General features: G+C 45.8%; 1 protein-coding gene across 1 annotated transcript in view; it reads right to left on the reverse strand.

Annotated features, from left to right (window-relative positions):
• The window catches only part of LGI2 (leucine rich repeat LGI family member 2), a 28,975-nt gene extending 2,659 nt beyond the window's left edge, over nucleotides 1-26,316 (reverse strand). Inside the window, exons 1-7 of the mRNA XM_045550463.1 lie at nucleotides 26,017-26,316; nucleotides 24,078-24,149; nucleotides 22,407-22,478; nucleotides 20,348-20,419; nucleotides 14,922-14,993; nucleotides 14,058-14,227; nucleotides 7,185-7,349 (exon numbers count right to left, since the gene is read on the reverse strand). Coding sequence (XP_045406419.1) covers nucleotides 7,185-7,349; nucleotides 14,058-14,227; nucleotides 14,922-14,993; nucleotides 20,348-20,419; nucleotides 22,407-22,478; nucleotides 24,078-24,149; nucleotides 26,017-26,213 — 820 coding nt within the window. The 5' untranslated portion in view covers nucleotides 26,214-26,316. The remainder of the gene's footprint in view (nucleotides 1-7,184; nucleotides 7,350-14,057; nucleotides 14,228-14,921; nucleotides 14,994-20,347; nucleotides 20,420-22,406; nucleotides 22,479-24,077; nucleotides 24,150-26,016) is intronic.
• Between the last annotated feature and the right edge of the window lie 719 nt (nucleotides 26,317-27,035).

Consider the following 27,035-nt stretch of genomic DNA (forward strand, 5'->3'; position numbering starts at 1 on the left):
TAAAATGGTGCAGCCACTACAGGAAACAGTATGGTGGTTCCTTGGAAAATTAAGCATGGAATTACCATATGATCCAGCAATTCCACTTCTTGGTATATACCCAAAAGAACTGAAAACAGGGACTCGAGAGATATCTATACACCCAATGCTGTAGACTGAATGTTTGTAGCCCCCCAGATTAATATGCTGAAACCTAATTTCCAGTGTGATAGTATTGGGAGGTGAGGCCCTTGGGAGGAGATTAGGTCATGGAGGCAGAACCCTCAGGAATGGGATTAGTGCCCTTATAAAGAGACCCCAGAAAGCTCCCTCTGCCCCCCACCACATGAGGACACAGCAAAAAGATGATCAGCTGTGAAGTGGGCCCTCACCACACACCAGATCTGCCGGTGTGGACTTCCCAGCCTCCAATCAAACCTTGAGAAGCAGATTTCTGTCATTTAGAAGCCACCTTGGCTTTAGTATTCGTCACAGCAGCCTGAACAGACCAAGACACCCACATGCACAGCACCGTCACTCACGACAGCCAAGAGGCGGAAGCAACCCAAGTTGCATCAGTGGATGAGTAGATAAACAAAGTGTGCCATATACATATAACGGAATATTATTCAGCTCTAGAAAGGAAGGAAACTCTGACACATGCTACAACATGGATGGACCTTAAGGACATCATGCTAAGTGAAATATGCCAGTCACAAAAAGACAAATACTATATGATTCCAGCGACATGAGGTACCTAGAGTAGTCAGAGACACAGAGGCAGAAAGTAAAAGATGGTTGTCAGGGACGGGGGGAGAGGGCAATGAGGAGCTGGTGCTTAATAAGTGCAGAGTTTCAGTTTTTCAAGATGTAAAGAGTTTTGGAGGTTGGTTGCCCAGCAGTGTGAATGTCCCTAACACTACTAACCAGAACACTTAAAAATGGATAAAATGGTAAATTTTATGTTATGTATTATATTTCCACAATTAAAAATTTTTAAAAAATCTTTGTAAAATGTGCGTCCATAGAAATTGTGAGGTCATCAGGGGCTCTGGAGTCTTCCAAGGTGGGCATACAATTCAGGAAATTCACTAACACACCGAATGAATTGTCTTCGTGCTATTCAGAAAGTATGTTAATTACTCATTTAGCCATTCCACAATGTATACATATCTCAAAACATGTTATACACGATGAGTATATACAATTTTTATTTGTCTATTAAAAAATAAATTTTAAAAAATTTATATCCTTAAAAAAAAAACCTATTTCCTGATTCCATATGTCAGAATGAGGCGATTAAATAGGTTTCTCTCCCCCAGGGGTAAGGAAAAGTAAAAAGGTAGGAGTCAGGTCTCACAGGCAAGAGAAAAAAATTCTGAGGACTCTCAAAGACCTTTGGACTCTTCTGATTCCAGAGCCACAGGAAGCCAAGTGCAGAGACAACAGAGTAAAAGCTTATGACCTAGACCAGGTGGCCTGGGGTTCACACCCAGCCCCCACCTTGTAAGCTTTCTGACCCTGGGCCGGTTAACTCGACTCTCTGTGCTCAAGCTCCTCACCCATAAAAGGAGACTGATGATGCCACCAGCACTGACCTTACAGGTCACCAAAAAGACTAAGTGAGATCATTCTAGCAAGTGTTTTTAGCACAGAGCACCTGCATGTAGGAGATGCTGATGATCAGTGGCTGCCATTATTGGACAATCAAATCCATTGTCTTGATAATCAAAAGACCTTGCCCCTTAGTACCTGTCCATAGCAGACCCTCCAGAAATATCTAGAGAAGGAGCAACCGTCTGACTGACCTGGCTCAAGTGTCACAAAACTAGAACTTTGCAGGGACAGGGGACTATTTCCCTCTCTGGGTCATCTCTTGCCGTCCTCTCCCACCGTGCACCCAGGCCCTCCCCCAACCTCCCAATTCCAGAAGACCAACCAGCAAGCAAGGGGCCACCTACAAGACCACTGACCCTCAGTCTAGACCATTCAATTACAAGTTCGTTCTTTCTTTTAATTTTCTAGATAATTTGGACCAAAGAAAATTTAGTCTGTAAATTACAAGGATAATTACCCAACTTCTGTCCTGACGTTTAACTTTGGAGCCACACAGTGGGTAGTTTTCAGAGTGGCATTTACTTTTCTCTTTTACCGTTCTGGCCTTCTTGCAAAAACATGATCCTTTTTCTTTATTTAAAACAAATTATTGCAATTTTTTTCCCTGAGAATAAAAATGTTAAATGTCCACCAAAGCAAAATTTGAAAATAATAATAGGTAAAAGTTATAAAGTGTGTGCTTACAACGAGGCGAGGCACTATTCTAAGTACATGTATTTACACCTTTAATCCTCATAACATCCAAATAAGGCAGGCACTATTCTTATCCTCATCATTCTCATTTTACAAAGGGTAAAACTGAGGCACAGAGAAGTTAAGTAATTTATGCAAAGTCACACAGCTAGTATGTGGTAGATCCTGGGATTTAAATCCAAGCAGTCTGGCTCCAGTCTACACTCCACCTCCAAAGAAAATAAAAATCACTTTATACTACAAATGTAAACTAACACTTAATGTCTTGATATATTTTTAAATCTTCAGTCTACGTATTAATACACATTCTAATGTGCTTTTTTTAAAAAATTGGGATTTATACTATACATATGCTTTTTCTAACCTCCTTTTTTTCACTTGACTCCTATGCTGTGAACATTTTCCCATGTTACTGAATCTTTAACCACTTGATCTTTTTTTTTATACTACACACTATTCCATGCACGGATGTACCATATTTTATTTAACTAGTCTCCTGCTGTTGGACATTGCAGTTATTTCTAGTTTTTCCTTATTGTTAAATAACATGCTTCCTTTAAAATATTGTTAAATAACATGTTTTGATACCATCTGGTGGTATTCTCAAATGTAAGAATTGTTGGAACAAATGTGTACATTTTTAGGGCTTTTGGGCTTTACCGGCCAAATTGCTCTTCAAAAGCTGCACGGATTTCCCCCCTGCCAGCACTGAGAGTGCACACTCCTCATCCCCTTCCTGAGCTGCCTGGCCGTGGAGGCCCCTGCCTCCTGGGTCTTCCTAGAGGTCTGCCTGCTGCAGCCAGGGGACTGCATGAAACAGAAGGAATTCCTTTCCCGGAGATGCTCCGTAACACTTCTCCCCACGTAAATACTTTTAGCCTATGGAGTTGTCGTTGCAGAGAGATCACTGTGTGTGTGTGTGTGTGTGTGTGTGTGTGTGTGTGTGTGTGTGTGTGTGTGTTAATGCAGGAGGAGGGATTACAGATTGGAACATGCCTAACATGCACAATGCAAACAAAATAAACCAAACATCGGGAGCTGAGAAGAGATGTAGAGAGAACAGGGGGAAGGAGTGAACCTTAGGATGAACATGACCAGGGGTTTCTCTCTCCCCCTTGGGGACAGCTGGACAGGTGGAGCTGCCCCTTTTGCACCATGGTTACCAGGGCTGCAAAGGAGGGTGCACGTGGATTGAGAAAATCCTGCCCCACCCTTGTCAACTCTGGGATCACCCCACACCCAAACAAGATGACAAATGAGGCATGCATGGCCCCAGGAGAGGAGAATGGTCCATGTTTACGTGGTTCTTGTCCAAGGCGAGTGGTTCCAGGGGCTGTGCCCCTGCTTATCCACATGTGCCGTAGGGCGCTCCTTCATCCCTGGCTCAATGCCAGCTATCAAGACACACCCACTCTCCTCCTTCACCGAGCGGCCCACCCTTCTTCTGTAATCCCCCTTCCCCTGCCTCCCTCAGGCCAGTCTGCTGCTCCCTGTGTTCCCTGTGTTATGCAGGTTATGGAGAGATTTTAACAGAAGTCAAGAAGTTAAGGTTGGCGGGGGAAGAAGGAGAGTTGCTCCTATTTTATCCCCAAGTGAGAAAGCTAACAGTTGGTGAGGAGTTACTGCCCGCCAGGCACGGTGCTGCTACACACACATCACCCCCCGTAAATCCCTACCATGTTCCCCTGAGTCCAATACCACGCTGATCCCATTTCACAGATGAAACAGACATTCCTAAAATCCCCATTTCATAGATGAAAGGGGCTCATGCAATGAAATAACTTGGCCAAGGTCACCAGCTAGTAAAAGCTGGAGCCAGGATGACCAAAACCCATCTGAGGCCGGGCACGGTGGCTCACGCCTGAATCCTAGCACTCTGGGAGACCCAGGCAGGCAGATTGTTTGAGCTCAGGAGTTCAAGACCAGCCTGAGCAAGAGTGAGCCCCCATCTCTACTAAAAATAGAAAGAAATTAGCTGGACAACTAAAAATATATAGAAAAAATTAGCCAGGCATGGTGGTGCATGCCTGTAGTCCCAGCTACTCAGGAGGCTGAGGCAGGAGGATTGCTTGAGCCCAGGAGTTTGAGGTTGCTGTGAGCTAAGCTGATGCCACAGCACTCTAGCCCAGGCCACAGAGTGAGACTCTGTCTCAAAAAAAAAAAAAAAAAAAAAAAAACCCGTCTGATGTCGGAGCTTGCACGTTTAACTACCACACTGCCGGAGCTCACTTCCTGGGCTTGGCTGTGAGAAGAGGAGCCAAGTGGGCTTCGTGCCCAGCCCTTGGCAGATTCAGACTTGGAGACTAACAAGGTCCAGCCGGGCTCTGGCCCTGGCCACATCCACTCTGATCTCACTGCCACTTCCTCCCCACCACCTCTGCAGTCCCCCCTGGGTCCAGGCCATCATCGCTTGCCTGCATTCTGCACTCTTGCAATGGCCTCTTTGCTGGCGGCTCTGTTTCCACCTTTCTACTCACACCCACAACCACAAAGGCACAGCCCAGCCCTCTGTGCCAGGCCCCTGCCGTCTCCTGTATAGTCCCATTGGCCTCTGCACAAAAACCTTCCATGGCTTTGCAGAGCACTCACTGTAAAAGCTCAAGTCCTTCCCAGGCCCTGCAGGGCCCCCACAATCAGCCCTCCTGGCTTCTGACTCATCAACTGCAGCTGCCCCAGTTTGTGTGGCTTGTGCCAAACTAGCCCCCTAGATGTTCCTCAGACAGGAAAGACCCCTCCCGCCTCTCCACCTGTGTACCTGCTGCCTGGTGTGTCCCTCCTCCAGCTCTCCATGGGGACCAGGCCCTCCTGTCCCACAGGTCTTGTGCAAGTAGCACCTCCCTTGTGAGGCCTTTACTGGACACTCTCCCCCAAATTTCAATCTTCTCACACCCAGTGCTCCAAACCTTCCTTCCTCGAATTATTTCCCCTCCTTAACACGCTATTGTCTGATGTGTCTTTATACATTGTGATCATTTGTCTTTCTTATTCTCTCCCTCTCCCGTTATAATATAAGCTCCCTGAGGCCAGAGGTTTTCATTTGGTTTGTTTACTGTCACGGCCCCAGCACCTAGAATGTGCCCAGCTCAGAGCAAGCGCTCAAAAAATCTTTGTGAATGAATGAATGAAAGAATGAATGAATGAATGAATGAATTTGGGGATGCCACTAGCTACAGTCTGGCAGGTGGAAGGCAGTGCTGTCCTACCAAGGTCAACCTGGGAGAGGGAACAGGTAGCTGTGAGAGAGCCCAGGCTCTGCCCCCAGTAAACAGTGGGTGACGGGACATCTGAGCCTTGACCTCGTCATTTGTAAGGTTGGGAGGAGGACGCTGGCTTCAAGAAGGGCTTGCTCTGTTCCCGGCAAAACATCCACATGAGGCACATCTACTCCCATTTTACAGATGAGGAAACCAAGCCCCCGAGGTACAGGGACTTCCTAGTCCACGGCAGGGTCGGGGGTACAATCCGTGTTCATTGGTTTTCAGAACCTGAGCTCTTTATAGCATATGAGTTACCTCTCTCGAGAAGAGCACCTTTGTCTTCTACCTCTGGGCAGGCAACCCACAGGCAGTGCCCAAGGGGCCATTGTGAGTTTCCAATGAGATAACCCAGGGCCTGGCACCTCGCAGGCCCACAGAACTCCTCACACAAGAGCGAAGTGTCACTCTGTTCCCACCTCCCAGCCTGGGCGGGGAGGAGAGGCAGGCGGCCAGCCCGTCCATCCCTCCCCTGCCTTCCAAGTCAGGAAGAGGTGGGGAGCAAAAAAACACTTGCACCTGGAGTCCCTCTCTCATCTCCCTTTTTCTCTGCTTCCCCGCAGGGTCCCCTGCTCTGCTGTGCGCTGAGTCTGCGCTTCCGAGAGGGCTGCTCTCAGGCAGGTGAGCTTGGCACCAGGAGGCCAGATGGGCCGAGGGCAGCTGGCTCACCTGAAACAGCATCTTTGGAGCATCTGGACGTGCATCTCGCACTGTGAGATTAGGCCCATTAGCAGCTCTTCTCCCGAGGGGTGGAATGACCCCTGCCCTGCCTCCCTCCGTCCCTGCACCTGCTGCATGCCACTCTGTGCCTGGGAGACTCCCAGGAGCCTCCCAACCCAGAGATCCTACCTGGATGTGCCTCTCACTGCAACAGTAAAACGCTGCTCTAAAGTCACATCGGGAACCTCTAAAGGAAACCCTCTTCTGGGGTGATAGACTTTTGTGGCACTGTTTACAAAGCTAGTATCATTATCAGATTGCACTTTGATAAAGGAGAAGTTTTTGGAAGATTATTTTGATTTTATCCAGTTATTTAAGCAGCGAGTAGACAGTCCATTTTCAGTAGCACTCAGGCACCGGGATCCCACGACACAGCATGAACTAAATCATATTCCAAATGCCTGAATTGAAGGGTCCATTTATTCCTATTTTGTATGTACTTATTAAAAGAAAGCAGTGATCACTAGGACCTGGCAAGGGGGCACTAGGAACAAGCTATAGTGTGTGTGTGTGTGTGTGTGTGTGTGTGTGTGTGTGTTAACAATCAGCTTAACGAGAGCCAAAGCACCACTTAGCTGTTACAACTCTGCTGTGGCCTGAGGACAGGGCTGAGCAGCTCAGGAGGTGACTTCTCACCACTCCTAGAAAATGCCTCCCACCACATGAAACCATCATCCTCTCCCTTTCCAGAGGCTCACCGACAGTAAACAGGATCACCCCCTGAGGTGTCTGCTCTCACTAATAAATGATCATTCCAAGAAAAACACCAGCGAAGCAATGAGGGTGGGCTCGGACATGTTCCCAGCTCTAACCAGTTAGAGAACCCGGCTCTCCCTCCACGTGGCAGAGAGTGTTCCCCCCTCACAGCCGTCCAGCAACGCTGAGGCTACATCAGTACCTCTGATCAAAGCCACAACACACCTGTGATGTTGTCGTAGCTCCGGAAATTCATTTCGATGTGGTCCCACTCCAGCACCATGCAGTTCTCCATGCCCGGCTGGGCGATGGCCACGTACACGTCGTTCTTGGAGTTGAACGTATCCACCGAAACCGACTGGTAGGGCAACGTCTGATGAACAACAAAATCTAGGAACAGGTGTTTAAAAAGAAATATGTTCATAAAATCTCTTGTGTGAATGATCAACCGCCATTGCCTTTCTATCCTTTCTATCATCACGTCAGTTCTAAAAAGGACCGGAGAGAGGGGAGGAGGACAGGAGAGACGCAACACAAACATCGCAGCATGTTTGTGAAGGATTCTGGCTTGCACAGGACCACTGGACTGAACACATAGCTTCGAACACAGCTTCCCATAGAGAAACTGCTTCACAAGTTTGGCTGAAGGAGCTCAAGTTTTGAACAAATTTGGTGAGACTGGCTTTCAAAATGACAAGATGGAAAGGACACATGCAGCAACACTCTGGAAACTGTCATGTGAGTGACTCTCGGAACAGCCCCTGTAGGAAAGAATCCTGGTGAGTTTTGTTTGATGTGGTGCTTCACAAACTTCCCTGATGCTTTTATCCCGTCATTCTAACCCCCAGCTCAGCACTACCCCTTTTGGGAGACAACACCGCTGCAGGTTCAAAACTAACATTACACTCCCCAAAGGGCATGCTGAACATTTGGAAACAAAGCCAAACCCTCTGCTATGGTCTCAGAGGTTTACAAAGCCCACAGTTCCGGGGAGGGGAGGAGGTAGTTTACCTATGTCTGCTTACTGGTCGCTGGACTTGGAGCAGTGGTAAGTGATAGCCATGCCTTGGATCGGGATGGCGTTCCGCATCCCTGCAAGCTGTTACCGGAGATCTACTGCGTTTTGAGCAACATGGAGCCCCTCCCATTTTAGCCCACTTTCTACTCTTACATTTAGTGGTAAGTCAATGCTTCTCATGCCTATTGCTCCCCTGAGCTGCTACTCAATCCCACACTAAATCTTGGCAGGGAACAGACAATTACTGAGGAACAGAGTGAGCATGTCCTTGGAAGCAAGGATAGATGGCATGTGGCGTAACTAGCGGGGAAAAAAAGAGTCTCTAAAAACCATATACACACACTAATCAAGTTTAAGGAATAAAGTTTATTTCTTTGGCCAGAAATGCTTCCATGTGCACAGCTTCTTGGTAGGCTAAATACACCCAGGGTAAAACATGGGGTCGTGGTGGACGCCTGGCTAAGGAAGTCATTCTTCTGAGGAAATCCTGGCTTTGCCCTCCTCTCCTCCACCTAATCCTTATCTGTCCCTCCTCAGGTCTCCTCTGAAAGCCTTCCCTGACCAGCCCAACCCACAAGACTCTCTCCTAACTCGGTGAGCTTCTAACTAGGCATTCTTTAAACCTTATTATCCACTGTGGCCCCAAACAATAACATCAGAGTCTGATTTGGAGATTTGGGAGGGATCTTGGAGACCTGAGCCATTTTACAGAGCCCAGACAGGGAGAGCGTCTAGCCATGGCCACAAAGCCAGCATGGTATCTCCTGGGCCAAAGGCTCCCTGAGATGGGGCCTGGTTCCTCTGCTTCTCTGAGCCTCCCACAGCTTGAGCCTGTGACAACTGCTCAGGAAGTGGAGCACAGATGGGAAGAGCAGGTCACAGTCATGGGGCTGGAAGAGCAGGGTGGAGCCGGGGAGAGGGTAGCGTGAGGCCCAGGAATGACACTGTGCCTGAAGACACACCACCTGAGGCCATTTCTTGCACTTGAGACCCTGGGCTGGTCACCTCTCCCCTCAAGGGCTCAGTTTACCTATGTGCACTATGGGGGCAACGACACCTCCCAAGCTTGACGGCAGGGACAGATCAGGTAATGCTGGTGAAAATGCCCATCTCAAGGGTTGGAATCGAGGTCTAAGAAAGGACAGTCCACCTCCTCTGTCCTACCCAGCGCTGGGCTTGTCTTTTGAGGGAGTGTCTATTTTAACAGCATCTAAGATAAGATGCCGGAGCTGAGGTGCCACCTTCTTGCTAAATGACCTTGGGAAAACTGCTTAACTCTCTCTGCCTTGGTTTCCACATAGTGTGTTGTGACTCATACTCATTTAGCCTAGTGCAAAGTGAGTGCTCAATACATCTTAACTTTTGGAGGTACCCCTCCCCGAATTCTGGGTGCACCGTAGGTGCTTAATAAATGCTTGTTGGCTTAATGAGTATGGGTAGGCTGGCCTCTGCAGCCCGACAGGTAGGAGGTGACTGAGGGAAGCGTGCAGACAGGTGGCTCCAGGGGACAGGGTAGCTCCCAAGGAGAAAGCAGAGCGCCATGGCGCGGGGCTGGGGCCGGGAGCTAAGACAGATGGGGCTTCGGAGTCCCATCACGCCACTTTTAGCTACGTGACCCTGGGCAAGAAAATTGAGCATCAGGTTCTTCATCAGTAAAACGAGGGTGACGTGTTTTTCATAAGGTTGCTGCAGAGACTAAATTCGAGAGTGCGTGTAAGTACTCAGTGCAGCGCCTGATCTACGGTGATCACTCAGTAGTTACACCTGCAGCAATGACAGTGGCAAGCCGCCTGCTGGAAGACTCAGGGGAGAGTCACAGTGGCTCCTAGACCCATCCCTTGGCCCTGCCTCCCAAAATAACAATGTTACTCGGTCGAAGATGAAAAACAGAAAAGAGTGGACCTCTGTTCATTGCTGCAGGCGCTGGCAGAGCCAGCGTAGAAGCCAGAAAGTGCGTGTTGACGGCACGAGGCTTTGCCGCTTTGCGTGTGCACATATCGATGGGCAGGGAAGGGAGAAATGGCAGCACTGCAGAACACAGCATTCTCTGCGTCCTTTTCTACCCCCAGAAAAGGCAGCACACGACGACGGCTGCCATCTTTTAGTTACAACTGAGATGGCCATCACCTCCTCTCCTACATCTCCGGTTGCATTTGACTCATCCAAGTCTGCCAAAGGTTCTAAATACTCCCGTGACGCCCGTAACTCACTCGTCTCCTCAGAAACATGAGCATTCGCTTAAAAAGGCAGGCCATTCGTTTAAAGTGCAGACCAAAAAGTTTCCATTTTTATTGAAGAATCCCAAGATGAAAAAGGGCTGCTGGAGTAGAGAGCATTTTACAAATCTAGCCTTTAGTGGTCCTATATTCATTTAGCTTCCCCAAAGAGTGGTTTTGTAATAATTTCTATATACTATCAGGGATAACACAGATTATGAAACCATTTGAATTACAAATCTAATTCTTAATAGGAGACCCCACCCCACCAGCCTCCCACCCTCCAAATAAAGGAGGAGAGGGAGGAAGAAAAGGAAGAGAAGAAAAAGAAGAAAGGAGTGAAAAGAAAATGATCAATGCACGTGTGTTTGTGGGTATCGGGGGAGAGGACTGCAGGAATTTAAATATCCTCTCCCGCCCCCAACTTAATTCACCTCTCACAAATAGCGAAAGCACATTCATCATGGAAATATCTCGAAAGTACACATATTGATATGACATCAATTTACTAGTGTTAAAATATTAATGGCACTCTGCAAAAAGAGCTGCCACTTCCATTCACACTGGATTAAGTTCATGATGTCAGTGGGATTCCTACAATTTAGGCCTTTCTCCCACTGGAATCAACAGATTTTTACAAGGCTATTTATAGCACTTGCAGAAAATAAATTATACATGATGCCAATCCTACTGGGAGAGAAACTGCACATTAATGCATTATTTCTCTTTGCATTTTCATCAGTCCTGAAGCAGGGAAGCTAACAGGACAATTAGGATGCAAAATTCACTCCCTCTAAGGAATTTAGTGAATTATCCACCTAACACAGGGAATCATTGGTAGGTAACAGGGATTTCTGAGGTGACTAAAAATAGACTCTAAAGGGAGGGTTCTGGAAGGACTGTGATTAATCTAAAGCGCTGGAACAGCCAGCCCAAGGTGGCTTTGTGGTATTAATTACACCCCTTGGCTGAGGAACGGAATGTAACAGTACCTTCCTTTCTCTCGGAAAAACAGGGTGAGACATCTACCTGAAGAAACTTACTCCTTTCCTGAATATCTGAGCTAAAAGGAAAACAATGTACTCGGAAAATGTGCTTCTTTCCAAACCCTTAGTACTAAGATATGGTAACCGCTCCATGAACTCTCCAACTTGGCTTTTCATTTTCCATCCACCCTCACTCATTTCCTTCCCAGCCTTTCATAAACCACCAGAGGCCAAAGCGTGATCCAAGCAGAAGACAGGAATCCAAACACTTACAACTTACTGACCCAGTTCTTAACACGCAGGGATTGTGTTTGGGAGCAGGTCACCAGTTTGTTGCGCTATTTTTTTTTCTGATGGAAGAAACTATGAGCAAGAGCTAATTTGAGCTAATTTGTTCATGAGTCTGAAAGGGATAAAATCATAGTAAAGAAAGAATTATCATCTCCCTCTTACCAGAAAGCTTTGTGCTGACTTTCTAAAGCTTAGTAGAAAGCTTGGCAGTGAAGACAAATACACACGAGACAGAGACAACCCTAAAATGTGTTAGGAGGCTCGTGTTGTCCCTTAGATTTGGACCTGGCTACCTTGGTTCCAAGCCACCTCCATTCTAGTACAATAACATAACAATTCTCAGAGCCCAGATCTTTTTTTTTTTTTTCCTTTTATAAGAGATGGAGGTCTCCCTCTGTCACCCAGGCTGGCATACAATGGCATAATCATAGCTCACTGCAGCCTCAAACACTTGGGCTCAAGCAACTGAATCATTTTTATAACCGTCCACATGGCCCCCTGAGTTCAGAAAACATGTTTTCCCGGGCCAGGGGCAGTGGCTCATGCCTGTAATCCTAGCACTCTGGGAGGCTGAGGCAGAAGGATTGCTTGAGCTCAGGAGTTCAAGACCAGCCTGAGCAAGAGAGACCCTGTCTCTACTAAAAATAGAAAAAATTAGCCGGGCATCCTGGCATGTATCTGAAGTACCGCAACTTGGGAGGCTGAAGCAGGAGGAACACTTGAGCCCAGGAGTCTGGGGTTACAGTGAGCTATGGTGACACCCACTGCACTCTACCCAGTGTGACAGAGCAAGACTCTGTCGAAAGAAAGGAAGGAAGGAAGGAAGGAAGGAAGGAAGGAAGGAAGGAAGGAAGGAAGGAAGGAAGGAAGGAAGGAAGGAAAGAAAGAAAGAAAGAAAGAAAAGAAAGAAAGAAAGAAAGAAAGAAAGAAAGAAAGAAAAGAAAGAAAGAAAGAAAGAAAGAAAGAAGAGGAAGGAAGGAAGGAAGGAAGGAAGGAAGGAAGGAAGGAAGGAAGGAAGGAAGGAAGGAAGGAAGGAAGGAAGGAAGGAAGGAGGGAAGAAAAAGGAAGGAAGGGAGGAAGGAGGGAGGGAGGGAAGAAAGGAAGAAAGGAAGAAAGAAAGAAAAGAAAGAAAGAATGAAAGAAAACATGTTTTCTCATATAAACTATTCCCTCTTTCTAAGACACTTCATAGCCCATGTCACTTTCCTCAAAGGTTGGCAAAGTTTTCACACACCATGGCCAGGTGTGAATAGAACAATGGAAAAGCTGCTAACGTCACCTTGGGCTTTAAGGAACTTTCCAGAAAAACTGGGAAAAGGGCAGAAAGGAGTCCTTTGGTTTAGCATTTAATACCAAATGGTCTTGAATGCCACCTTTTGGCGCACATGTCATTGACTATGACCTCTGATTTATTACACTGGCCCTAAAATACAATAAAGAACCTTTTAGCGGCCTCAGCTGACTCCAGGGCACCTGCCAATTACACAGCTGAATAAGCTCCTACCCAGTGATGAAAGACAAGGGCATTCCCATGAGAGTCCAGGTTTTCCGTCAGAACGTGTAGGGCCCCTTATTTGCAAACAAACATATCTACACATCATTTTTACTTTGTGAGTCTGGGAAAGGAAGGGTCGTAGCAGAGATTGGCCTGAATGTGATATTTGATTCTTAGAGTTTTGGTGTCTTTTGAGTTTCTGTAACTATTTTCAGAGTTCTCATTCCTGCTGCTTCTCCTGACATGACTTGAGGCTTTGTAGATATCAACTCTCAAGCGAAATATTTATTTTTAAAAATGTGGTAAGCAGGTTTCATACTGTGGATTGATCCTCTCTCCTTTAAAATCTGGCTTTAGAAACTGCGAAAACTCCACCTAAGCTTTTCATATGGAGATACTCTCCTGCTCTCTATAGGACGTGAGAGTGGAGGTGGTCAGGATTTTAATTTTATCTGATAACCTGAAAAAATGTATAAACTGAACCTTGAGGCAGAGCCTGGAAAATTAAATCAAACTTTCTTAACATTTTCCCCTCAGTGTGAGTTTTTGCTTTTGACAATTAGTTGTTGACTTAGATTTTCTACTTTGCCATTGGTTACAATTTACCTAGTTACCTCTTTTTACATAGAACTATGAAACTAATCTGTAGATTTAAAAGTATGGCATTTATTCATTAAATTTTCAATAAATGCCACCTCACTGAAGCAAGAGAACAGTGACAACAGAGTAACTTAGGCCTCTGTGCACTGGCTTTCCATGCAGCTCAGACTGATTTGAAAACATTCTCATGCCAAACTCACAGGTTTATATTTTGACCTTAAAAAAAGGAAAAAAAAAAAAAACCTTAGAGAAATTTGAATTTTGTAAGGAATCAAAATTAAAGCCAGTGCAGGTAATAAAATTGCTTCCAGACTATTGAGATATTTTCCTTATCACCTCAGTTCATTTCTTTTAGAATGCTTAAACTTCCTCTAAAATTATTTTGATAGAAAACTTCCATATTCACTTTTTCCCACTCCTTGTGGACAGTCTAAAAGAAAAACAAAGGAATCATTCTAAATATCCGTCTTTGATGCTATAGCTTCTGAATACCTGTAGTTGTGCATTCGTAGTCAAAGCTGGTCACATCATTTAGCTTCTTTTCCTGATATTCTGGTGGACCAATACATAGCACATCGGAAACAGTGGAATTTGTCATCTTCAACCACAGGTACAGCCACTTGGCTTTGCAGTCACATTCAAATTTATTACCCCTTAAATCTCTAAAAATCAAAACAAAACACATACACAGAGAAATAGACACATGAGACATGTTTTGGTAGTAATATGAAACCACAGAATTGTTAATATCCTGATATATTTAAAACCCCCAAAATGGAATTTTTAAAAAGTTTGTATTTAATGCATCTTATTTCTTATACTTATCATTGACTGTATTTAATTAGTTCCTCAGTGTCCATGATTTAACTGTGTAACATACAGAGAGCTCTCAGAGATGACCTATCACCATCTCTCCAAACCTTCTTGAAGCTGTCACCATGCCATGCTGGAAACCGGGGAGGGATGACAGAATACCCCACAACTCAGGTTCATATAAACAAAAATAGGACATTGTAGGAAGATAGTTTTCACACACACAATTTAAACTTTAAGATCTTGTTAAACTGTGCCCAGTAAGAAGTGACAAACACTGGAAGCTAAAGCAGGTGGATACACTGTCTCAGGAAAGGGAACCTCCCATTCAGCAAAAGTCATTTGCCATGTTTATATACTAAGTATATAAAATGGCAAAACCCAACACAATACAAACTACATGCTATTTCCCAGGATGCACTACTTTGTTATAGATTTTTAGCTACAGCATAAAAGAAACGCAGTGAAGGGGTCAGGGGATTAAAAGATATGATTAACTGGGGAACAATGACAAGCACATATAAACTTAATTTCATTACTTACAGTTCAATCAGAGAGTCTAAATCACTGAAGACATCCCTTGGTAGTGCTTTTATGTGGTTATTGGCCAAAGAACTAGAACCAGAAAGTCACATTTTAATGTGGTTATTATCTCATGCCTTGTCACTCTCAAGTTCCTTTAAATAAAGCTAATGACTTAAAACAGAGCTTTGGTCATCAATACTGAGATTTAAAAATGAGTTTGGTTATACAAAGATAACATTAAAGATGCTGGATTATAATTCTTGCTTTTGTTTTTAAAATAAGCATTTTTTAAGCTCTTTATGTACATTTGTTAAACCTCAGCTGGCCTTCCATGTTTCTTGGAATAAAAGCCGAAGTCCCTTTGATGGCATGCAAGACCCTCCATTGTCTAGTTACTTCCACTCCTGCTTACCTGTGGGACCACATCTCTGACTACTCAGATCCAGCCACGCTGGCCCCCTTGCTATGCCTCAGATAGGTGAGGCACGCTCTCAGCGCAAGGCTCCGGACCTGTCCATCTGCCTGGAATGTTCTTCTCCCACATATCCACTTGGCGCTCCATTGCCTCCTCAATCATCACCACCTTTTCTGACCTCTGCACATCTCTTTTCCCTGCTCTGTTGATCATCACAGCATGACCGTCATTTGGCACACTCCTATTTTAATTATCTATTTGCTTATTGGGTACGTATCCTTCCTATACGTAAGCCACATGAGGACAGAGATTATTGTCTGTGCACTGCTGTATCCCCAATTCTTAGAACAGTGCCTGGCACACAGTGGGTACTCAATATATCTTCGTTGAATGGATGAATTAACAAAATTATGAACAAGTGAGAGTAATAAAAGAAGATGCACAGTCTTGTCCCGAGGACTTCCCCAAAGGTGCATCTGAGTGAATTCTGTTATTTGTGACTCTAAGAAAGGATCAGTAAATACTCTTTTACATAAAAACACTCATCTCTAACCCTTATGGTTAATATAATAAAATCTCAATGAATCAGAATGTTTGGGACTGATTGTGATCAATTTCATTTTCTCATTAACAAAGGTTGACCAAAAACCATTTTGCATTGTTGGTCTTAGGTTGAAGATCTTTCTAAGATATCCTAGTCTACTCCCCACCTCCAGGAAAGAGACTAGAAGGAACAGCATCAACTCCTTCTCTGATGATTCAGGATTTTGCAGTGTCCTGTCATCATACTGCTGAAGATGAATGTCCATGGTGCAGGGCTATTGGTGTAGACAGTTGCTGGGTGTTGAAACACTGTACACTAAGTTTATGACTTCCCCAGACGCTGCACTCTAATGTGAGTCAGCTACGAAACTGATGCCTACTTTTGTTTTCTTTTACACATATGAATGCAAATCACAAAACATATAAATGATAAACATGTAAGCAATTCAGCACCAACTTCTTTAAAATATATACGAAATTAGTCTTTTGTAGCATCATAATGACCCATCCCAGAAAGATGAATTAGAGAAATGAGTGTTCCTTCTTAGAGTCAGTTAGCTGGGTGTTGTAGAAAGCTTTGAGCCCAAACATTCTTGCTTCAAGATACAACTGAACACGAGGAGACTCATAGTTTCTGAATTATGCTCCTTACTGTCTATATAACCACAAATGGATTAAAATTCAATTTCATGTACTATTTTATCTTTCGTTTCTAAATGATTTATCTGTACATTTTTAAAGGTATTGGAAAAGAGGCTGAATGTGTAATTGGACTGAAGATGCTCTGAAAGTAGCTTTTTAAAATTTAAAGAAAGGGGCGTTTGTTTTCATTTTTTTCTAGTTGGTGATCTTTTTCTGGAAAGTAAAGTACAAAAATGTTTTTGCTAATTAGATGTAAATTATTTAGCTAGAAAATTAAAAGTTGTTGTATTGAAGTAATAAGAATACATGGAACGACTGGCGCCAAGAAAAGCACAGAGTGTTTAGCAATCGTTCCAAGTGTTCGATTTAGATTTCAGAAAGCAGAATTATTTAGATGGGTTATCCACCCCACTCACACTAAGTGCTTAACGTTTCCCTTTCCACTTCATTTTGTCTACAACTTCATGACATTTACTTCATTTCTGAAACTATTTAACAGCTCCCTGTCCCTTGGGCTTTGCAGGACTGCTGGAAACAAATGTTCTAGATTTTAGTTACAGACTGGCAATGCTTTGAAACCTGATCTAGGTTTCTTCACATAAGAATGTGAGTCTGTAGGTGTTGGAAAAGTTCATAAAAGATAAAAATCGATACTTAAACAAGCACATTCTAGATAGAGACTTCCTGAAGCACACGAGTGAACTTTAGAGAGTTGATCTCTTCTCTTTGCTTAGAGGTTGTAAAAAATGTAAGGAGAAGGATGGGTTCATTCTTGAAACAATGTATCAAATGCTTTAATGACTAAATACATCTCTAGCCTAGAGGAGTCAACGTTATTTTTTTATTTTTATTTTTATTATTATTATTTTCTTTTTGAGACAGGTTGCCCAGGCTGGAGTACAATGGCACTATCACAGTTCACTGCATCCTCGAACTCCTGGGCTCAAGGGATCCTTCCGCCTCAGCCTCCCCCAAGTAGTTGGAACAACAGGCACGTGGCACTACACCTGGCTAATTTTTTAATTTTTTGTAGAGACAGGGTGTCACAATGTTGCCCAGGCTGGTCTTGAATTCTTGGCCTCAAGTGACCCTCCTGACTCAGCCTCCCACAGTGCTGGGATTATAGGCCTGAGCCAATGCCCCCAACTGAGTAGTCAACTTTAAAAGTCACCTGACTTGTCTAGAAGTAGAATCCATATGAAAAATCCAGCTCAGTAAGGAACCCATTGGTCAACCATGACTCAGAAAGTATGTCCTGCTGACTCAGCCCTGCACTAGACACTGGGGGAAGAGCAGAGCTAATGGAAGATCAGCAAGGGCTCTGTCCTCCTGGAGCCTTTAATACTGCTGGGGAGATAAAACTAACACCCATGAAATAGTATCAACCAGTAAGGCCAGTGTAGACGCTAAGGTGCTGGCTGTGTGGAGCCAACAGAAGGGGTGAAGAGGAAGCTCAGGAATGACTTCACTGGGGAGATAGAACTTAATCTGAGTTTTGACAGAAAAGGCAGATTCCAGGAGATCGAGGGCAGAAGAAAGAGCAGCCCAACTGGGAGAATAAGGCTGGACCCTGGGGACTTGACTGCATGTTGGTCACACTTGCTGGGAAAAGCCAGGCTCTCCTCTCATGCATCCCTCATGCTCTAGACCCAGGTGCAGGACTCTCTGGCTTCCTCTGTGTTTGTGCTCTCTCTGTGATGCACAGAAAAAGAGGTACTCTTTGCAAACATGCACACATGATAGCACATGAAATAACAAATGTACAAGCATGCACACACACAGTTATGTACACACATGTATGTAATTCCATGCCCCCATGGATACTTTGCACACCTGCACAAGGATATGCAAATAAATATGCACAATAGCTGCATGTTCACACCCTCCTACTAATGGAAGAACTGTAGCCAACTGGGCAAATGAAAGCTGCCATCTGGGCTAACTCAGCCAGTCACATGCGTTTTGCTGTAGGTTCATAATCTGCCCAGAGCTTTTGCTCAAAAACAAAGTCCCTAATTCCTGACTTCTGGAAACTAGACTTAGCCAGCCACAGCTGTTGTTCTCCAGACACCCACAGCTGTCTTCTTAGCAGACCCTGTCTGGCCTCCCAAACTAGCAAGTTTACTCAGCAGTCCATGGAGAAAACTGAGATTTCATAATGAGAGGAGGGAGGGAATGATGTTGTGATGATGATGGTGATGATGATGATGATGATGATGATGGTGACACTGCCAACCATACCTTGAGCATTTACTATGAGTAATGGGCTGGATGCTTTGCAAGGAAGGATTAACCCATTATGTACAGCAACCCTATAAAGTCAGTATAATCATCCCCATTACGGTTCTTCCATCAGTTAGGAGGGTATGAACATGCAGGTATTTTGCATGTATATTTGCATATCTTTGTGCATGTGTAGAAAGTGCCCGAGAGTGCATGAACTTATATACATATGCATACATAACTGTGTTTGTGTGTCCATACCTGTGCATTCATTATTTCACGTGTTAAGAAGGAAGAAACTGAGCTCAAAAAAATCTAAGTAATATGAATAAATTAATGGTCTTGAGATTTGAACCCAAGTCTATGCAATTCTAAGCCTATGACCTTAGCTGTTACAGGAATGTGGGGATTTGGCACCTAGGTTGAATCCGAAAAAAAATCAAGGCTTTTATAGCAAGAAAAGAAAACCTAGAGCAATATGCCAACCAGAGTCTGACACTATCCAGTACCGACTGTGCTGATCCAGATGTTTGGACTTCTCATGTCCGCTCCCTCATCCCCTCACCCTGCACACTTTAACGTAGGCAGAGCTTCTGCTTGAGAGCAATTCAGAGTCAAGTGCTCACCAGGCCTAATGACAGACATCTTTGCCAGTACCAGGGCTTGGTGTGAATGATTATCTTGTTAGATGACCATATCCATACCGTATCATTCAGGGTACACACGCTAAAGGGACTAACACCCCTGCCCTGCAACCCCAGTCAAAGCCCTCCAATTGTCCTCATTTTCTCTTTATTGCAGACAGGCTGACTATGGAGATGAGACATGCATGTCATCTAACTCAAATACAAAATATTCATCATGCAAATCAGGACCTGGTTCCTGGCTAAGAAATTACTCCCACCAAGACAATGACTATTCTTATGTTTTCGTAAACACAGTCCCAATTTTTTCCAGTTTTATAAATTTTCTAAATGTGTATACTTGCTTCATTCTGATATGCCAATTCAAATTAATTTGTTTAATTTTTTTTCTCTAGAAAGCCATTAAAGAAGCAGAGAGCTTAGCTGAAGCTGCAGATTAATCCAACATAAAAGAAAAAGTGATTTGCATTCAAATGAGAGGAACCACAAAAACGTCTCAATTCCACTTTGTCCTAATGCTGATCCTACATTCAACCAAGTCACGTAAGCCTTGGTTCCCAAATCTGTGAAATGGAAATTCCCAGATTATCCGAAAGATAAAGGGAAGGTGGCTCACTAAGCACCCGGCCTGTGCCTGGCACCAAGTAGGTATAAGACGCCTGTTAGTGTCCTTCCCATCCCCTCTATCAAGCAACACAGGCCCCTCACAACTCACAGTGCGTCTTGCTTCACGTGTAGCCACGTGGCCCCGTGACTGCGACTCAGGATGATGGAGAAGATACTAAAGCCAAGTGTCTGAGAAATCACAACGAGCCAGTGTCTGATCGACAACATAGAAACCTTTTGGGCAACCTAGAAGTTAGTTTCCTTCAGGGAATGTTACAGTATAGAAATAACAGTCAAGAAAGAGAGAGGAACCAGCAAATGACTCTTACCCCACACATTACAGGGCTTACAACACTTTTTACAGGACTTACAGGTGAGTCAGGTCACGGAGGCCACGAAAGGCATTTCGTGAAATGGTTTCTATTTTGTTCCCTTCGATGAACCTAAGAAGAAAAGTGGTATCATTAAAATGAATTTTCTCTGCTTAGTATCTCTAAAAAATTATATTAGTATGCTTTCAGAATAAAATCTAAATGCATTCATGAATTATAAAAGTCCACCTCTGAAGACTAGGTCAGCTACACCAAATTCCACATGAGAGCAGAGCATGTGTGCAAGAACACATGCACATAAGTGTTCTTCCAGAAACAGCATGGAAGTCTTCAAATTCAGAGTTGACAACATGGGTAAAACATTTGAGGGTTGGGGGTGGGGAGAAGAAAGCACTACCCAAAGGCAAGAAATTCTCATATCTCCGCAAGACTGGAATGCTTCCAGACATTTTCCCTACTCAACCCCTCTTACATTTCACAGTGCCTGGCTATTAATATTGTTGTTAATATCATTGTCCCTTGAAGGGAGCCCAGTGTTTTACATCTTCATGTGAAAGTTTTTGCTGAAGGAACATTCCATTAAGCTTGGCTTCCAGCAACCCTGGGTTTATCATGTCCTACACAGTCTAATCTCCAAGCAAACGGGCAACTGGGCAAGGATACTCTCAAGATCTCTAGGCCACTAGGAGGTAGGAAGTATGATGAAGTTGAGTAGGGACTAAACTTCTTTCTCTGTACTAAAATGATATAGGGCTTACACACAGGATCTTGCAATAGTAACATTGGCCACGCTTCAAGGCCTTTGTGGGAAAGATACGATATGAATGCACTTGGCTATTTCCTAGAGCCACAAAGAACTAGATTTTAGTTTACAGCATTGTGTTAAGTCAAATGTAAGAGGGTCTTTGAGGAGATGGTACAAGGGAAAGGCTTTGTACCACAACACCATCAGTGAAATAGTTCTTAATTCTTACACTAAGAACTTTCTGTTATCTGTTTGTAAAAAAAAAAAAAATCAAGCCTCTCTTCATTAATACACTTCAGAATAAACTGATAAGCTAACTTCCTCCCCAGTAACCTTGCCAGTAGGATGAACTGCCTGTGAGAGAAAACTCATAGCTTCACATTGCTCCTCCCACTGGTTGTTTATTTGCTTTGATAGACACTAGTTGGATTTAGCACTGCGGTTGTGCCACACTTTCCGTATTATGTGCACCATCAGAGTATTATGAGAGCATACATATCACGCATACTCTGGGGAAAAATTCCTCCAGAAACATCTTTCCTCAAGACACAAAGCCAGCAGAGAGCTTTCTTCTACCCAGGATGTGTCTAGAATTCCAATACCTACCTGTTGAACTCAGATAAGAAAGTGGAGACAAGGCTTTAAAAACCCCTCTGAATGCTAAATAAGGAAATCCCATCTGATAGCAGGATTAACATTATTACAAAGTTATCAAAGACAAGGATGAAAGAACTTAAAGGGGGAAAAAGACATGAAAGTGAGAAAAAGCAGAAATCAGAATGAGGGCGAAGCTCATTGCTAGGGAAAAAAAATACAGTATATTCCTCCAGAAAGGGAAAAATGACCTTTTCCTTTTAAGATGAAAAGAAGAGAAAATTAGACCCTCAGCAGCACCTCACAGGAGATACTGCAAAGGCGATACGGGACAGAGGAATGAAAAACATGACATTGGACCCCCCAATAGAGAGACTTTATTTAAAAATAAGTAACCCCCAGAACCCTTCAGCTCTATTTCTGGCTGATCAGCAAATTCATGCTTAGTTATGAGAGGTGAAAATATACAACACAATTTCCAATTGTGCTTACTACATGACAAATTAAATGTCAGCAGAGAATGAATGAATCTCTCTCCTTCTTTGTTTCCTTTCCCCCTCTTTGTCTCCAACCTCCTTGTGTCCCAGCTTGTTTATAAGCAAGTAAACAATAAAAGGTCAGTGCTGAAAAGAGAATGGGGTTTTCTCCATTTTTTCCACCCCAAAATCCTCGCAGAGATGCTGTTACAGCACAGAAAGCAATCCAGCAATTCTGCTGAGATACTGAATGCTCAGCAAGTAGACAAAGCACAAAACTTACAGGTATTCAAGATGAAAAAGTCCAGCAAAAGCATCATCCCGGATGACCGTGAATGAGTTAGAATTCAGCAATCTGCAAATAAGGGACAGGTTTCAATGCAGAGAAGTAAAACTTGAGTCACATGGTCAAGCCATTTCTATTTCTTTTGCTGTGTTCTGATTTGGGGGCAAACATGGGCTCTTTTCAGCCTAAGAACAATGCATTAGGTCCACAACCCGACTCTTGCAGAATTCTGATGGACACAATGGCAAGTGGGTCCCTTTTGGCCAGATTATTTGGTCATCTGGGATCCTTTACCCCCTTCTCCTCTGTGGGTCTCACTTAATATGACCTGATAGCTGTTATTTTAACATGTTCTAAAATTCAGCACAACTAAACAGCCAGTGAATGTTTTATGATGCACAAACAATCATAGGATTAGAGATCTAAAAGGATCTAACCTAATTTTATTTTTAGAGAAATTTGAGCCCAGAGAAGTTAAATCACTTGACCAAAGTCACACAGCTAAGACAAAAAAAAAAAAAAGAAAAATCTTTTCTACTATATTATACATTCCCATGAGAAATAATAAAAAAGTTTTTTCAAGAAACCTTCCTACAGAAGACTCTTTATCACCACATAGTTCTTTATTTGAGTCACCACTCAAGGCTATTTGGCAAAAAAAAAAAAAAAAAAAACACCTAAAATTATATTTCTATCATATGGAAAGTATATTTTTAATAACACTGCAATTTCTAAGAGAATTCAGATTTTGAAATGTTAAGTATAATGTTATAAGTAGGCACATAACATTTCAAGAACAAAAATATCAAGAGTAAGTTTAGGTTGAATAGTGATCTCCTACACACTCCACTTCTCCAGATTTTCCTGTAGGCCCTTGCTTGTTTAAATTTTGATCTCATCATAAATTTAAGAAACCAATATAGATAAAGAGAATGAGGATGTACTTATGACTTTGCCTGTCACTGACCTGCCTTTGAAAGCTGTCTTCTGGACATTTCCTTTCATCAGCAAACACTGACAGACCTGGGTTCCAGGGTACGACACAGGCACTCAGCACAGGGACGTGGGCATTGCTCACTGAGACAAGCCGGGGTGAGAGTGGTGTGAATGTGGTCCTTGGGCCCTGGGTTAGAATCCTGCTCTATGACTTGGGGCAAGTTACTTAACTTCCCTGAACTTCAGTTTCCTCATCTGTCAAACAGGAAAATAAGAATACCCTCCTCACAGGGATAACATGATGATGAAATAAAACTACTTACATAAATGCACAGTATGCTGCCTGTGTAAGTACTCAGGAAGCTAGAAATATTCCTATTTCCAGAGTCACATTAAGATTTTAAAATATGAGTTTTCTTTTAAAGTGAGGTGTTTGGGAAACAGCTCATTAAGGTGATGCTCCAGTCATGATTCAATGTAGTTATCTGGATCTGGGTGTTGGGATTGACAATAAAGTCCTTGAGGAAAACATGTACCAAACTAAGGAAAGAAAACTGAGCAAGGAGCCTTGGTACTTTGCTGGGGACACCACAGGGCAAATTAACACCAAGAACCATCTACGGTTCCCTCATGGAGCTGGGGTGTTTCAGGAAGGACTGATACCAGAGAAGCAGAGATCATCCATCTGCTCCTCAAGGACCCCCATTCGCAGAAAGAATGTCCCATACTCACAGCAGCTGCAGAGAAGGCAGATGGGAAAACATTCGATCTTTGATTTCCGAAAACGTTCCATTTACCAGGCTCCTATGGGCAAAGGAGGGACAAAAGGAGGCCTAGGTTTCTTTTAGGAAGTGCCAGCCAGGGTGGGCAATCAGCCTCATCTTCCACCTGTATTTCAAACTCTTCCTTTCAGGAGCGAGGCTTAACACAGCTGGCCAGGGGCTGGCCAGGGGCAGGGACGAGAAAAGCCAAGCCATTTGCCAGTGCACTGGATCAATATGAAAACTAGTCTGAATTCCAGAAACCTTCACCATCAGCTCCTTTCACAGACGTTATCTCAGTCAGTCCAAATCAATGCCCCCATTTCCTTTCTTAACTACGGGAGGCCCCCTCTGAAAATGGATAATCACTTCACCTCTGCCCATGATTCTGTTTGTGTAGACACAGTGTTAATGTTGGCCGACAGAACTCCGGGGTAGGATTAAGCATTCCCCTTGGGAGCATGTCTCTGAAAGACACTCAGAACACTTCTGATTAAATGCAGCATGAAAGCCTTGGGGAAAAAACTCAGAGACACCTGAACTCGGCTGTGCGGCGGAGGCGATGCCATCTGCCAGATAAAATGGTCAACCAGGGGCAAGGGCTTGGCTTGGTTTCTGACCCCAGGTCCCCTGTCCCTTCTGGCCAGAGTAGGATCTCAGTACATGATTTCAGAACTATTTTCAGTTAACATGCAGATCAATTAAGCAGCTGCTGTTCTGAAGGACTTAATAAGGGGAATTCTAATTTCTGGAATCCTCCACGACATCCAACTTGGCAATATTAGGAACTAAAAAGGTCCTCTGTTCCCACCAGCCAAACTCTCCCCACTTCTTATAAATGCAAATGGGAACCCCCTCCCTCCTGGGCTCAGGCCCCTACAATTTGTCTTGGGTGGGAGGCCAGTGAGTATGGGACGCCAGCAAGTGCCCTGAGCCCAAACGTCACCCCAGGGATTCCCCGCTTCTGTAATTGAGTGGGCAGCTGGGCACCTGGCCTGGAACAAGGGAGTGGTCTTAGCAGGAAACATGTTTCAGCAGTAACACACAGCCCAATAGCCCCTTCCACAGCCATTGCAGAGCTAGTGGCTGTTGGGGGCAAGGTGACAGCATCTGTTGGCAGGTGGATAAGTAATGTTAAGCCTTTTTCCTGTCAGTTCCTTGGGTGCTGAAAACGCAGCTGGTATAACAGTGTGGTGGTGAAAGTGGGCAAGAAGTCAGGCTGACTTCCAGCACTTGGCCACTGGGCTGGGCGTCCCACATGCCCCAAGGCTCTGCCGAGCCCTCTGTGCCACCCCTACCCCCTTCCAGGCCACATGGGACACCCCCTCTGCTTCTGGAAGCCGGATGCCTGGACCCAGGCTCTTTCCGACCTGCAGTGTGGGGGAGTCAGGAGGAGGCCACGGGGGACCTGCCCCAGACCTGAGGCCTCGGCCCCTCCCGCTGGGCGCGCACTCCAGTCTTGTTCAGCTGCTTGTACACATGCCCCTCCACACTCACCCCCTGGCCCGCAAACACACACACGCCCCCTCTCAAACTTTAATGCACCCCAGGATCGCCCGGGGACGCCAAATGCGACTCCAGGGCTCCACTCCAAAGACTCTGCTTCAGCGCCCGCCAGATTCTGCATTAGCACAAGCTCCCCCAGGTGAATCTGATGCAGGTGGCCGCGGGCCACACTCCGAGCAACACCGCCACGGGGGCCGGTCTGCGCTCCCGGACTCCGGGACTCGGGTTCTCACCCCCCCCCACCGAGGCCAGCACTCCACCCACGTCCCGTAGTGCGCCCCCACCCAAACGCAAAGCGGGCCGGGGAGTGGGTCAGGGTCGCGCTGCCCCAGCGCCACGGGCAACTCCCGGGCGGCGGCGGGCGCGGGGCGGGGCAGGGTGGGGGCCGGAGGGGTCCCACTCACAGGGAGCTGATGTCGCCAGGCACGATCCTGGGCACCCAGGACGAGCCCACGCAGATGATGGACTCCTTGGTACAGCTGCAAGTGGCGGGGCAGCGCGCCAGCCGCCTCACCTGCGCGCTCGGCGGGATCAGGCACGCGGCGCCCAGCAGCAGCAGCAGCAGCCGCCCCGGCGCCCCGCCGCCTCTCCGCAGCGCCATGCCCGGTCCCCGGTGCCCGGTCCCCGCCCCGGCCCCGACCCCGCCGCCCGCCGCGCCGCGCGCTCGGACCCCGCGCCGTTGCAGACGCAGGCGCCGCTCGCTGCTCCGCCGCCGCCGCTGCCGGCGAGGACTGGGGCGCCGCGGGTGTGGGAGGCCGAGCCGCAGCCGAGCAGCATGCTGGCCGCCACCCCCACTCGGCGCCCCCCCACCCGCGCCCGGGCCGCTCGGCCGCCGCCGCCGCCGCGCCCGCCGCACTCGCGCCCGCCTGACATCAGCGCCCGCGCCCGCGGCCCGGCTCTGGCCAATGGAGGCGGCGCCGCCCGGCCCCCGCCCCGCCCTCCGGGGAGCTGCGGGCCCCGGGAAAGTTGGGTGACCTTGGGGGAGGGGCGGCCCGGACCGAGCCCCCCGGGGGCCTGGCTGAGCCCGGGGGACCAGAGGCCCGCGGTCCCTCCCGGGGCTCCAAATAATCCGGGGGAGGCACTGGGCTCCTTCAGCGGGGCCAAAACAACAGGCAAAAATAAATCAATAAAGTAGCGGCAGGGGGACTGGCCTGATCACTGGGGAGGGAATCTGTCCTGGGTGCTAGGAAGAGCAGACTCGCGAGCAGACTTTATTCATTTTGAAGATGAATGAAGTTCATGCCGCCAGTCCCCGGGTGGGGGGGAGGTCAGCAGAGACGGCTTTGCTTGTCTTCTGAGTGGGGCAGTGGGATCCGGCCCCCTTTCCCACGGCACCCGGGGCGGGGGTACCGAAGCCAGCCACCCCACCCTGCAGAAGGAACAGGGGACTGCGAAGCCGCTGCAGCCTTGCACCTTGCGTGCC

The sequence above is a fragment of the Lemur catta genome, chromosome 4 (assembly GCF_020740605.2).
Source record: "Lemur catta isolate mLemCat1 chromosome 4, mLemCat1.pri, whole genome shotgun sequence".
NCBI lineage: Eukaryota > Metazoa > Chordata > Mammalia > Primates > Lemuridae > Lemur > Lemur catta.